Source organism: Lotus japonicus, chromosome 1, assembly GCF_012489685.1.
Source record: "Lotus japonicus ecotype B-129 chromosome 1, LjGifu_v1.2".
Taxonomy (NCBI): Eukaryota; Viridiplantae; Streptophyta; class Magnoliopsida; order Fabales; family Fabaceae; genus Lotus; species Lotus japonicus.
The window spans coordinates 26161349-26175048 of record NC_080041.1 but is presented as its reverse complement, the minus strand read 5'-3'; the positions used below and the strand labels follow the sequence as shown (position 1 = coordinate 26175048).

General features: G+C 39.6%; 1 protein-coding gene across 1 annotated transcript; it reads right to left on the bottom strand.

Annotated features, from left to right (window-relative positions):
* Positions 1–5999: 5999 nt before the first annotated feature.
* On the bottom strand, positions 6000–10858 carry LOC130734287 (nitrate reductase [NADH]). The gene is made up of 4 exons (XM_057586639.1): positions 9725–10858; positions 9135–9275; positions 8178–8410; positions 6000–7581 (listed from the first exon to the last, which is right to left on the bottom strand). Exons 1-4 carry the CDS (start codon positions 10701–10703, stop codon positions 6232–6234), a joined length of 2703 nt encoding a protein of 900 aa, XP_057442622.1. The 5' UTR covers positions 10704–10858; the 3' UTR covers positions 6000–6231.
* Positions 10859–13700: the final 2842 nt, after the last annotated feature.

Sequence of the window (13700 nt, the reverse complement as noted above, 5' to 3'; positions counted from 1 at the left end):
ATTGCCTCTCCATTCAACAACCACCTATCTAGCTTGCTCCAAAGGCCTCCATTCCTTGTGCTCCCCCAAGTGGACTCCCCATTCCAAAGAGGCAGGTCTGTGAGTTCATTTTCCTCAACAAATTGTTTGAAAGTAGCATCCCCCATAGTATTATCATCGCCTCCTCTTCTTTCACCATCATTCAATATGACATTAAAATCACCACCCAAGATAATTCTCCCAGTAGCCGAGCGTAAATCAGCACTCAAGGAATTGAAGAAAGCTGCTCTGTCGGCCGGGTTATTCGGCCCATACACATTACCAATCACATCAAGCAAGGAGGAATTATCAAAATTAACGAGCAGAAGAAGGTACCTCTGGTTCTTTATAACTTGAACTACCTTGAAGGTGGATTTTCTCCATAGAGACACTAATCCGCCAGCCACACCAAGAGCCGGAACAAAGTCAAATTCCATACCCATAGATTTGGCCCAACTCACAATCGTCTTCTTTCTATTTTCATCCAGCTTTGATTCCTGAAGCAAACACACCTCTGGTTTAATCTTCAAAAAAATCTTCTTTGTTGCCTCTCTCTTTGTGGAGCTTCCCAAGCCCCTCACATTCCAGGAAGCCCACACCCTCCCCATCCCAACCACCACCAATTAGGAAGCTCTGCGGTTTGAGATTTGTTTAGAGAACCCCTCAATAGCTTCGGCCTCTGAGCAACTGAAGACTACACCAACCGCAGTTCCAATTTCATAAGCACGACGAGCCTTCACAGTTGTGGGTGACTCTTCTCTAGGAGCAACGAGGTCCCCTGCTACTCGTTCAATAGAAACCCGAACCACAGGAGGAGGAGAAACTGGCGGAGGCGCAGCAAAGCTCACTGCCGATGCTCCCCTATGTTTCCTAGGCCTCGATTTTCCCGACCCGGCACGGCGAATGTTGCGTTTCAGAAGGACATGAGAGTCATGAGAAGGGGAGACAAGAGATAAGATCTCTGATTCTATCTCCTGCTGCTGGGAAAAAACGACATCATCTCTCAACGTTGCTGCTGGTAAAGGGGAAACCAAAGAGTTAACTCTCACTAGCTGGTCCTCAATAATTGTTTGAACCCGACCCAGATCCACAACAAGGGAAAAACCAGGTTTGAACAGCCCACTCGGGTGTCCCATTACAAAAGGCCCATTTAAGTTACTATTGGTGAGGGTGGGCCCACCCACAGTAAGGACTGAGGACAACCTAGAGGGGTGAGGGTTTTGTAGCAGCAAAAGATTTTGGAAAAGACAAGGAAGGTTGACTCCATTAAGCCAACTGCAAAAAGCAGGGGATAGCACAAAAGTGGGGATCTTGGCCAGAACCCTCCCCCCAACGCACACAGCTACACCTTGGTCGTAGGCCTGAACCATCTCTCTTTCCCACATATCCAGAGGCAAATTCAAATTGTTTCCTGGTTGAAGAACTATTGACGGCTCACCTCTGTAGACTGTCATAATCTGTCTCTGTCCACTCAGAGCAGCCTCTGTATCCTCACCAAACGAATCCCCAGAAGCACCGGCGCCGGAGTTCACGGCTGCGCCCTCGGACTCTCCGGACGAAGCGACATTTGACTCCATATGGGTTTCTTGAACCACCGTCCCAGAGCAAGAAGACAAGCCGCCAGGAGCAGAAGAGGAGTCTAAGTTTTCCTCCGAGCCAGTCGAGGAACAGAGTTGGTCGGAGCGACCACCGCACTCAATTTCCACCCAGATTCTGGAACTTGAGCCATCGATGTTTGCGTCGAAGAAGCCGCTCTCCAGCTTCGGGGATGGAGACTCAATTAAAATACGAGCAAAATCCAGATGTTTGAGCTCCTCTGTATTGGCATCAAGACCCACCAAGCTGCCCCAAGCACCTGCTACCTTCGCGAAGAAACCTGGATTCCAAGCCCCAAGAGGGACCTTCAATAGCTTAACCCAGTGGAGATACTTGGTGGCCACAGATAGGTTCTTTCCCGGTGACAATACTTCACACACATCTCGCAATATGGCAGAATCGTTCTCCATAAAAGAGGCTCTGTTTACGGCATCTTCAAATTCAATGACAACCTCCTTTGGCCCCATGGACCGCACCTTAGTGATCCAACCTTTCTCTGTTAGACGTCGTTGCACATCTCCCACTCTACATAATCCTCTTAGCGAAGCTATCACAAGCTTATCGATCCACCTCTGGTCTTCCTCGGTTGAGCAGAACTGACATTCGTATCGCGCTTCTCTGTATCTGGGACCTGGGATTATCAGAAGCTTTACGTTAAAGTATATTCGTATCAATTAAAGAAAAAGTTTGAGATATTTTATTTTTTGTAACAAGTTTGAGAAATTCACACTTTTTTCTTTTTTATGATATTTTGACTCTTTTTTTCATATTAATTTCTCTTATTTCATCTTATCTAGCTCATTACCTATCATATGATATTTATTATTTATCTTTTTTTTAATTGTACCTCTTTACAAACACAATCAATCCGGTCAAAAACAATGTACCCTACAAAAGAAAAGTAAACTATATATAATATTGAAACGCAATACAATAGTATCTACGGTACTAAAAAAGAAGAACAAGGTTCGATTTGATTAATCAATAGTTCAATAAAACAACAGGGGTTCGGATGTTAGAAACAACCAAAGATAGTTTCCGTGATTCCTTTCTTGGAAAGCCAAGTAAATTGTATTTAATTTAAACATATGGACAATATAGATAAGCAATATATTGGAGCTAACGGAGATTCCTTAATAAGACAAAAGGAAATTAAATGAGAAAAGAGCCTTCAAAATGAGAAAGGGCGCATCTGTGTTTGTGGAAACTAGATCATATGTAGTAAGGTGACCTTTCCACGCACCAAACAACACTTTCCTTGACCTAATGGTAATGTAAAGGTTGAGGACGGGGGTGCATCTATTTGAGGAGTACTAGGACACTAGTAACACTCTCACTATTTTTCTAACATTCTCTCTAATTCGTTAAAATCAATGTAGAACCTATCAAAAAACAAGTGAAACTAGGGTATGTGTTTTTTTAGGTGTTGATTTTCTAAAGTTATATTTTTGGGCGCACTAGAGAAATTTGATTTAGGAATAATTATATCTTCACACCTAATTTTTGAGGTGTGGAGAGGTGGAGGAAGATAGATGTAGAAAAAAAGGTGAGAGAAAGTAAAGATGTGATAGAAAGTTATATTTTTGGGCGCACCAGAGGAATTTGATTTAGGAATGATTATATCTTCACACCTCATTTTTGAGGTGTGGAGTGGTGGAGGAAGATAGATGTAGAAAGAAATGTGAGAGAAAGTAAAAATGTGATAGAAAGTTATATTTTTGGGCGCACTAGAGGAATTTGATTTAGGAATAATTATATCTTCATACCTCATTTTTGAGGTGTGGAGAGGTGGAGGAAGATAGAGGTAGAAAGAAAGGTGAGAGAAAGTAAAGATGTGATAGGTGATTTGATTGATAGAGAAAACAAAAATTGATAGAAAATGAAGGTGGAAAAGGAGTGAAGAAGTTTGTATATATCTGTTAACACCAAAATTTCTAGCTTTGGAAATTTATCAATGAGATATTGGGTATGTAAATGCATGGCATATTTTAGCATAATCTCTACTTTCTACCAAATTATTATTACATATATTGGTTGAAATCATATGCCAATTATTTTCCTAGTCGAAATATGGCATAGTCGAAATATGACACTGGTCTTGGAGTCGAGATTATAAATTTTGGTTCAAAAGTAAAATGGCTTATGGCCAAGAGCTTTACTTTAATTTTAAATTATCCAAATGGCAACCGCAAAGGATCTCATCAACGCCATCAATGTTTCAAAGGCAGTTACCATATCCAAAGACATGTGCCACGTACAGGGAAAGTTAGATAGGAACTGCACCATGTCAAGCAGAATTGAAGGTGGCACTTATTAAGTAATGGATCGTGGTTGGCAAAGTGGAAGAGAAGTTCAGGGATTGAAATTATATGGTGCACGAGAGAGAAGACAAACTGAAGATGGTAGTTATTTTCTCCATGTAGTTAGTAGTTATGCCAAGTGTAAGGCTTTGATCTAGGAAGTTATTTTCTAGTTCATTTGTAATCGTAGGATTAAAATGACAGTTCCATTTGAAGTTCTATAAGTAGCACATCTGATTGTAAAATTACTCAGACTCACACAATTACTCAAAACTCTCCATGGATGCCTCCAAGTCTCATGTGACATATGGCTACAAAGAGACTAAGAGTGTGCTGTGATTCTCACCTTTAATTTTCAATGCAATGTTATTTCCTTTGCCATTTTGATTTCCTTTTACTTTCTGTTCTTCTTTTTTCCTTTCAATTTTCTACTCTTTTTTCCCTTTTGTTCATACCGTTCTTCACAAAAACCCAGCCTTGACATTTAAAACGTCTTCACTAAAGAACCCGAAGAGGACTCCGAATCCGGTCCTTAAATTGCTTTTGGATTCTATTTGTTTACCAAAAATCACCGTAAACAATATCATAACTCATTTGAAAGTAAAGAAAGTTATATTTTTGGGCGCACTAGAGGAATTTGATTTAGGAATAATTATATCTTCATACCTCATTTTTGAGGTGTGGAGAGGTGAAGGAAGATAGATGTAGAAAAAAAGGTGAGAGAAGTAAAGATGTGATATGTGATTTGATTGATAGAGAAAACAGAAATTAATAAAAAATGAAGGTGGAAAAAGAGTGGAGATGTTTGTTGAGTTCTATTTGTACAATCAAGTGAATCAACCATTGCATCTAATAAAATTTTTGCTTTAAAAAAAAACAAGTGAGACTAATATAATTTAGTACATCTACATAAATTTTGATCAATAAAAAAAAAATAAAAAAATGTAAAAAAAGTATTACTAGCATTTCTCAAAGTTAAGTTGATGGATCCAGTAATTTTAAATTTAGGGACAATATGTACATATAAATTTGTAACATTAGGGGTTTGTTTAAATAACCATAAGAAAAGTTTAGGTTAAAAGGGGCTATTAAAAGGTCTTAGGTGGCCTAATGATAATTAAGATAAATGAAAGTATGTAATATTAAAATATCATGTAAGTAAAAAGTAGTGATATGAATTTGAATAAAAAAACAATACAGTAATAAACATATAGCACTTCTTATAAAACACAAAAAAAAAATAGTATATAGATTAAAGACACAAATTTAGAAAAAGTACACATCTTAATTCAATTTTTTTTCTGTCAAGCACCAAAGAAATGGCAAAAAATGAAAATGTCCCCACAAAATTACCAGACAATAAACCAATAAAAAATGTAGAAAGATCGAACACTAAAGCACAAAATACAAAAGTAGATAATAAATCATAACATTCAAAGTTTATGAAAGTGTAGGGGCAATTAATGGATTTTGGGGTTAAATAATACTCAATAACATAATACTATATTTTGTACTATTTATGTGTAAATTGAGAAGTTAGTGAGGGCAGCTGCCCCTTGCCTCTTTATCCTTCACACAACTCCTAACTTTCAAGATAACAGGTTTGTTTCAAGTGTTTCTTTTTTAAATTATTGTAAGTGTTAATGCAACATTATATTCTTTTTATTTCTTTGATCCTCTCTTTCTTACGTTGAATCTAGGTTATGTAGAAATGAGAGGGAAGATAAGATGGAGGGAAGATAACACTTTTTTTTAAGCAAAATTCCAACAAAAACTTAAGAACAAAGAACTCTCCAAGTGAGTTAAGATTTGTAAACACCATGTCTCAAACTACCACCCCACTCAACAAACCCCAAAAGAAAGACATACAACTGGGCATGGTTAACATGGTTAATTGATATTTGATAGAGTTACAATATATTCACACTTTTACTTCTTTTATATATATATATATATATATATATATATTTATATTTTTTTTTCTCTTTTAATCATATTAGTTTATCAAATCTCTTATATTTTTTCTATCTGTCTTCTAATTTGATGGTTTAATTTTGATATGTAATAAACACATACATTAATCAATTATTGCAATGTGGAAAATAACTTTATATATTTACACTACTACTAAGTAGTCAAAAAATCTTGACATACACTACATTCGAACCTAAAAAGGAGGAAAAGTCAAGCCTCACAATCCAGACAAGACTTTTCTTTCTTTTTTCTTCTTCCTTAAAAAGAATTATGAAACAGAAGACATATACTCCAACAACAACAATAGCTAATATACAAACAATACACATTATACACACATTTCTCAAAACACTAGCAAATCATTCTTGACATCATATCCCATCTTCTCCAAATTCGGATTTACGGCAAACTGAATCATCGGTGGTGGCCCACAAGCCAATGCCAATGCATCATCCCCAGCCTCCGGAAGATGCTCCCTCATAACACCCTCCGTGACGAATCCCACACTGTACCCCCACCCTTCCTTGGCGGTTTCCACCACATACCACACCTTGAACCGGTCTTCGTACTTCTTCGCCCATGTGTCGAGCTCCTCCCTTAAAAGAATATCATCCTCGGTCCTGTTTGCATAGACCACATACATCTTAGTGTGATCCTCTGGGTCCTTCAGAATCGCTTGTGCAACTTGGTAAATCGGTGTGATTCCAGTCCCACCAGCTAACATGGCTAGCTTCTTGGCAAATCTATGCTTCCCGTGAACCAAAAAGTTTCCTCTTCCAGTGTACTCTATGTGACCAAGTGGACCCTTCACGTCCAAATCAGACCCAATTGGAAGAGAATCCAAATGTTGAGACATGGCACCGCCATTTGGAAACTTTGGGTGGACTCCTTTGAAGTAAACTTTAACCACGAGTTCAAAATAACCAACTTCATCAACTCCGCTAGTTGGCGTATAGGCTCGCATGCATAGCTTCCCGTCAACGGTGGCACATAAGAAAATGTGCTTCCCTACGGGTAGCCCTAACTGTTGATCTTCTGAGGGTAGAGCGAAACGGAACACTCTAACATCGTGTGAGATTGAGGTTCTGGAGATGAGTTTGCATGGAATTTTCTCACGTGGTATTAGAGCCACCTTGCGGCGTGGTAGTGGTGGTAGTGACATTGTTGTGATTTCTTTGATAGGGGCTAAGTGTTTGAATTCAGAGTTTCCATGGAGGGAGTTATTGGGGGAAGAAGAGTCTGAGGTGTAGCCGGTGGTGATGAGCTCGCCGACGCGGTAGTCTTCGAGCATTTTCTTGGCCTTGTCAGAGTGGATGGCCTCAAACTCCTCGGTGCAGTCAGTGCCGGCGTTGATGAGGATGCTGTCAGCACCGCCAGGGTGGTCCTTGAGGAAGCGGGTGCAGTCGTAAACATGGCCGTGGACAATGATCCATGCAGAGTCGGGGCTGTTGTGTTTCTTTACTTCCGAGAGGGAGTACATTTTTGTGAAGGTGTTCATGAATGGTGAGGAGACACTCTTTTTGAGAATTGGGCGAGAGTCTTGTTGTGAGATCTCTAGGTGTTTCTCCTTCGCCATCCACCCGCCTGGTTGGTTTCCTGGTTGGGTTGGATGTTCGAACACTATTCCAATCTCACCCTTGTGGGGCTTGCACACATTGGTTTTCACCCTGAACCAGCAGTTGTTCATCATGCCCTTTGGAACCAAAAAAAGTATACATGAGCTTGAAACAATGAATGTAATATATGATAAATGTGATACAAACGCAGGAATGGATGATCTATAGTGTTCGGAAAGTATCATTTCTGTCCCATATCATGTGGGATGAAAAGACTATTTTTAATTATGATATTGCTTAATATGGGTCATTTCAATTGGTGTAAGCCACATAGTCATAAAAATTTTAAGCCATTAATTTATAGGGCCCATCACCATGTTAATTGTATCAAAATGAGGCATTATCATGTCTTGGATGAGACTTTGATAAACAAATAGGATTTTTGTGTAATTACTTTCATGTATGACACAAGAAGTTTGGCGTTGATAATATTATGATTGGTGATGGTAGTGAGCTGGTGTGGTGACTCAATGTTTCCTTCCTTTCCTTCCAAAGTTTTTAACTTTCAATCTATATAAGGAATTTCTCTCACTATCAACTTCATGAACATTCTTGTGTCAGTGTGTAGTGGATCCATGTCTAATAGCGATTCAATTCATTTCTAATAACGATCCACATCAAATTGAAGTGACAAATAGCTAATTAACAAAGAGATGTATATATGTAAATTTACCATAACATTCCAAATGAGGTTTTCAGGTTGGGTGTTGAGGGCCTCATCCCATGCGCGGACAGCAATCTCCTTGGTCCCAAGAAGGTCCAGCACTTCTACCTCCAAAGACCAGAAGCACCAGCACCAATACTTGCCGTATTTGTTTGGTTTCTCTTGCTGGTCCAACGCACACACGAACCATGTTTCTCCACCGTCCAGTGTCACTTCCACACGTGTCACTTTTCTTCCACCCCCTGCAAGTTCAATGCAACTAGTGTCATTTTACACCCTTCATTCCAAGTACTAAAATCAAACGAATAGCGACAACTTAATAGTAAAATTCTTTGTGATGCAGATACATGTATAAATTTTAACATGTCCCTATCAAGTAAAAATCTTAGATAAAAAAAATATTAATTTCCCGTAGCTCCTTTGAGTTGAAAAGTTCTTGAAGACAACGACATATATCTAATATAGAAGATATCTTGCCATGTTGAAAATTCTAACCAATCACGTATGGAAAAAGTTTGCTTCATCATTCAACTCCGCCCACACACATAATGAGAGTGGAATTGAAGAATCAGACACATTGATATAATATATGAAAAGAATGAGATCTAGATAAGAAAAGAAAGTGGGTTTGCATTGAGATGAAATAAAATATTGGAGTGAATGTCTCAAAACCAGAACCCACTAGAGTCTACACATACATCAAACCATCAAAATATCCAACGTACGTATATTCTAATACAAGGGGCAAAAGAATGAAAAGATGCATGTCCTCCATGTTGTCAAGAAAAGATGCATATTCTTTTGTTCACACCTTAAAAAATATAAGAAAAAGAATATTCTGTTCATGTTGAGATCATACTATATACATCATCTTGAAATTTTATATTCATCTCTCATTTGATATGTACTTTATGTTCTGCTGACTATTCAAAGCTAGAGCATGGTAAAAAAACATTTAAAACTCACCAGAATATGAGTACCCTCTCAGCGTGTAAGGCCTCTGCGTAGTCCATGCGTTAATGGGCAAGATCTCATCATGACACGGCGTCGTAATCACGGAATTTATGTTCAACTCGTTGATAATATACTCCGGCTTGTACCACCATCCTGCCCCAAACACACCAAACAAAAAACCATCAATAATTCATGTACAACTTCTTTTTTTTAGACACTAAACATGATAAAAAAGAAGGGAATAAACTAATAGATGGGATATGTGATCTAATGAGAAGAAAGATAAAAAGAAAAAAATATTATATATAGATCTTTTTACAGCTGAAATACTGATCGTAATAAATATAGTTATATGAGAAATGCTAGCAACAATCTCTAACACTTTCAATTTTACTATTTGAAATTCGCACTAAAATTATGAATTTCATTTCTACACTAGTAGACCCCATAAATTTTGAAGTGTTGAAAATAGAATATTACTGAGTTACTCCTCTTTGTTAGATTCCTAGAATAGGTGCATTCACCCAATTTTTTTTTTTTTTGAAACTGCATTCACCCAAATTAACAATATTATTGGGTGTTGTACGATAAAATATTGGTACCTTCTTCATTGGCAAGTTCTGCATCAACATGGGAAGGAAGCACTCTATTATCCTTGTAATGGTAATGTCCATCACACTCTTCTTCCGTCACCACAATACGTTTAAGCCACTTCACCATGCGGCCACCAATAAACCCGGGTATGATAACCCGAACCGGAAATCCATGATCTGGAGCCAGAACCTCCCCGTTCTGCATGTAAGCAAGTATAACATCACGCGACGGATCCATCGCAACCTCCCTCCTGATGCTCGTCGAGTACTTGGAACCGCCACCACCGGGAAGATCCTCGTCCCCCTCGAAGCACACGTGTAGCGCACCTCTTGACCGCGTCTGGATCCTGCACCTCCGCAGGATGTGGCGCAATGACACGCCGCGCCACACGGACGTGGAGACCCCGGCGGATCCCCAGTTGAACCCGATGCTTTGGCGGACCATGTTCTGCTCCTTCCTGCGATTTCCCGCGCACACGAGCGTCACAGGAAGCTCGCGGCTCGGGAAATCACGGACGAGCCTATCCATACTAAACCGGGTCGGTGTTTTCACCAACCCGGTCACCTCCACGGTCCAGTCATCCCAACGTGCTTTGGGAACCGGACCGTGGTTGCGAACATAGTGAAGCGGGACCGGGGTTATGAACCCGTGGTGCATGAGGCGTGGGAGTGGTGGCTCCGAGTTGAAAGGGTGCTTCCCTGTGAGGCGGACCATGGAGGAGTTTCGTGAGATCCAGTTATCAGCCGTTCCCTGGTCACGTGGGTCGAGAACGGACGATTCGATTTCTGCGTTGCCCTTTCTAATGAGGTCTTTGAGGATCGACGCGTCGTCCTTTTCGTCGTCGTCGTCACTGGAGGAAGCGTCGAGGTCGAGGTTCACGGCGGGGAAGCTGGGTTTTGGGTCGTGGAGGTAGGTGTTGTTCGGGGTGAAGGAGCGGACGACGCCGTTAAGGGTGCTGTATTGACGGTTGTCCACTGATGCTGCCATTGTGAATAAGAGGAAGAAAATGAAAGGATTGTGTTTCTGTTTATATATATATCCTATTTTTTTTTGTATGGATAGGAGAGGAGTTTGAACTCTCGTTTTCTCTGAGTTGCTATCTCTCTCTGTTTGTTGAGAGAAGCAGTTTGGGCAATGGGAACATGGGTTTGGGGAATTTATATAGAGGGACAGAAGAAGAGAAGTGGCTTACGGAAGCCTCAATTTGTGGCTTCACAATTTTAGTACTTGACCCACTCCAATCAGTTTGGGCCATTTTACTACTTCACTCAGTGACATCACATCTTTTCTCTTTTTTATACTATTTGTTTTTAATTTTTCAGGAAAAAAAACATGAAAAATGAGTTAGCCTACCTCTATTTGGAATGTCTTTGGCTAATCCAATTAGTGTGTTTCATTTGCTGAATGCAATTTGAAGTTCCTTGCACGAAAAGGATATTATAAGATAAAGTAATTAAAAATGAAATTGAAGAGAACGAGAGAGTTTGAATATATCAAAAAAGTCCAAAATCAAACACACACTAATAAATTTGGGTGAATTCTACAGTACCTTCATTGTATGGTACACGATTGACGCGATTTGACGTACTATTAGGAAACCGACATCTGATAGTGAAATTGAATTTTTGTTTCATTTTACAACATATATGGAAAAAAGAAGAAACACCCACTTAAATATTATTGGTCCACGTCACGTCTTGTATCATACCTCAACTAAGTGTTGTGGTATCCTAGCACACACCATAAATTTGATGAAATCAATGTACCAATTTTTTTTTATGAAATCAGAAATTCTCTAATATATAAGTTCACAAAACATTGTGTGTTGACACTACTAAAAAAACGCGATTTACCGATGGATTTTAGCGAGGGACAAAAATCTGTCGCTAATAGCGATAGAATTACCGACGTATCCACGGTTTGAAAATAAATATACTGTTTTTTTAATTTAGTGACCGATTTAGCGACGGACAAGAAGCCTCGCTGTTGTTCCGTCACTAATTCCCTCGCTAATTTTATTTTAATATTTTATATTACAAATTAGTGACAGATTTATACCGTCGCTGATGACCGCTCGTCGCTAAATCCCTCGGTAAATTTTGTAAGACGTTAGCGACGGAAAGCTAACAGAAATTTCGTCGCTAAATATATTGTTTTTAAAAATGAATACTTTCTCCCAGATTCGAACCTCGGTCTTGTCTCCAAGAGGGAAGGCTTTAGCCATTTGAACTAGATGACATTTTTTGTAATAAATTTTGAAATATATATATTTAACTATACAAAAACTACTAGGTTAAAAGATTTCCAAACACTTAACCAATCCATTCATTCATGCTCTCTCAAAAAACCTCGTGACTGACTCAGAAACCTCCCGACTCACTATGCCAGAAATGGCATACTAAAGCGCATGTTTTAAAGCGTTTGTGAGGTGAAACGCTTTAAAATACCACACGGAACTACTTTAAAGCGCTTATGTAGATAAACGTTTTAAAAATTTGAATTTTCTATAGCGCTTTGACAGCAAAGGCGCTTTAAAATTATATTAAAAATACAATAAACTCTTTAAGCGTTTATCAGGTTAAAGCGTTGTCTGTGAATATATGTACAGACAACGTTTATATGAAAAAACGCTTTAGAATATCAAATAATTTTATTATTCTAAAAAAAATAAAAAAAACTAGTCTGCACTAACCCCAAACTTCGCACCCCACTCTTTCACTTTTCTTTTCACCCCCAAGAAACCCTGAAATCCAGTGTCTTCCACAACTTCTCTTCTGACCTTTGTGATGATCAGGTTCTGAATCCATGTTCGGCAGACTTAGCGGCGCGTCGATGCAGAGTCCCAGCGCGTCCATGTCAAGGTAACGGAAGCCGTCGATCGACGTCGTCGAGTCGCCGCCGTAGGGAAGAACGGAAGTCGGCGAGGCCAGGACATCGAACACTACTACAGATTTGACCTTTTGCCACGCCCCAATTGTCACGGTTGTAGGCGGAACCGTGACAAAAGGTCAATTGTCACGGTTATAAACGGAACCGTGACAAAAGGAAATAATATTTTATTATTATTTTTTTGGAACCGTGACAACAGAAGTTTTTTTTAAACACAGACAAAATCTGGCTCTTATTTTTCCCTCCCCTCCAATTTTTCCTGAGAAAAACCCTACCACTGCACCCTAACCTCTTCTCGCGCGCTCTCAATCGGTCTCTCTCCAATATCTGCCTTCTCAATCGGTCTCTCTCTCCTGCTCCCTCTCATTCGCCGTTCGCCGTTCTCCGTCACGCCGTTCGCCGTTCGCGCCGTTCTCTGTCACGCGCACTTCTCTTTCTCGAGCACCATTGCAAAGCCCAGGTACCTTTCTCTCTTATATTCATCTCTGCTACTCCCTAATTAGTGCTTGCTGCTGTAATATTCATCTCTGCTTCCCCCATAAACCAACTCAAATAGTTCATCTGTAGCTAAGTTTCACTTAGGGTTTTTCTTGGTCCTGCATTACCTCTAGTTATTTGGGGCTTCTTTTAAACTGTCCCTCATGTGGCCAAAAATCTGGGACTGTTTGAAATCCGTGTGATCTGTTGTTGTTGTTGTTGTTCTCGTACTGGTAGTTGCAGACTTTTGTGTGATTGAGAAAGTTTTTTGCTGCTGTGCCCTGCTCAAATTGGTACGGGTTTGGAAGTGATTTGGCCAGACAATGTGACCATATTGCTATGAGATTGTGCTTTTCATCAAACAGAATTTTTACCTAGTTTGTCTCCTTCTGTTTCTTTCTTTTATCTTTGTACAGATGTGTTCTGTTTTTGGACCCTGGCTGATGTGTTCTGCTATTTTACGGATCTGCACTGTTTCTGTTTTTGCTCCCTGGCATTTCGTGCTTCTGTTTCATTTAGTGGAGGCTTCTCCCTGTGCTTTTGGTGATTATTCTCAGCTCAAGTGACTGGCGGTTGTGAATCTAGAGGGAACTTGATGTTATTTTGGTGTTCTTGCCT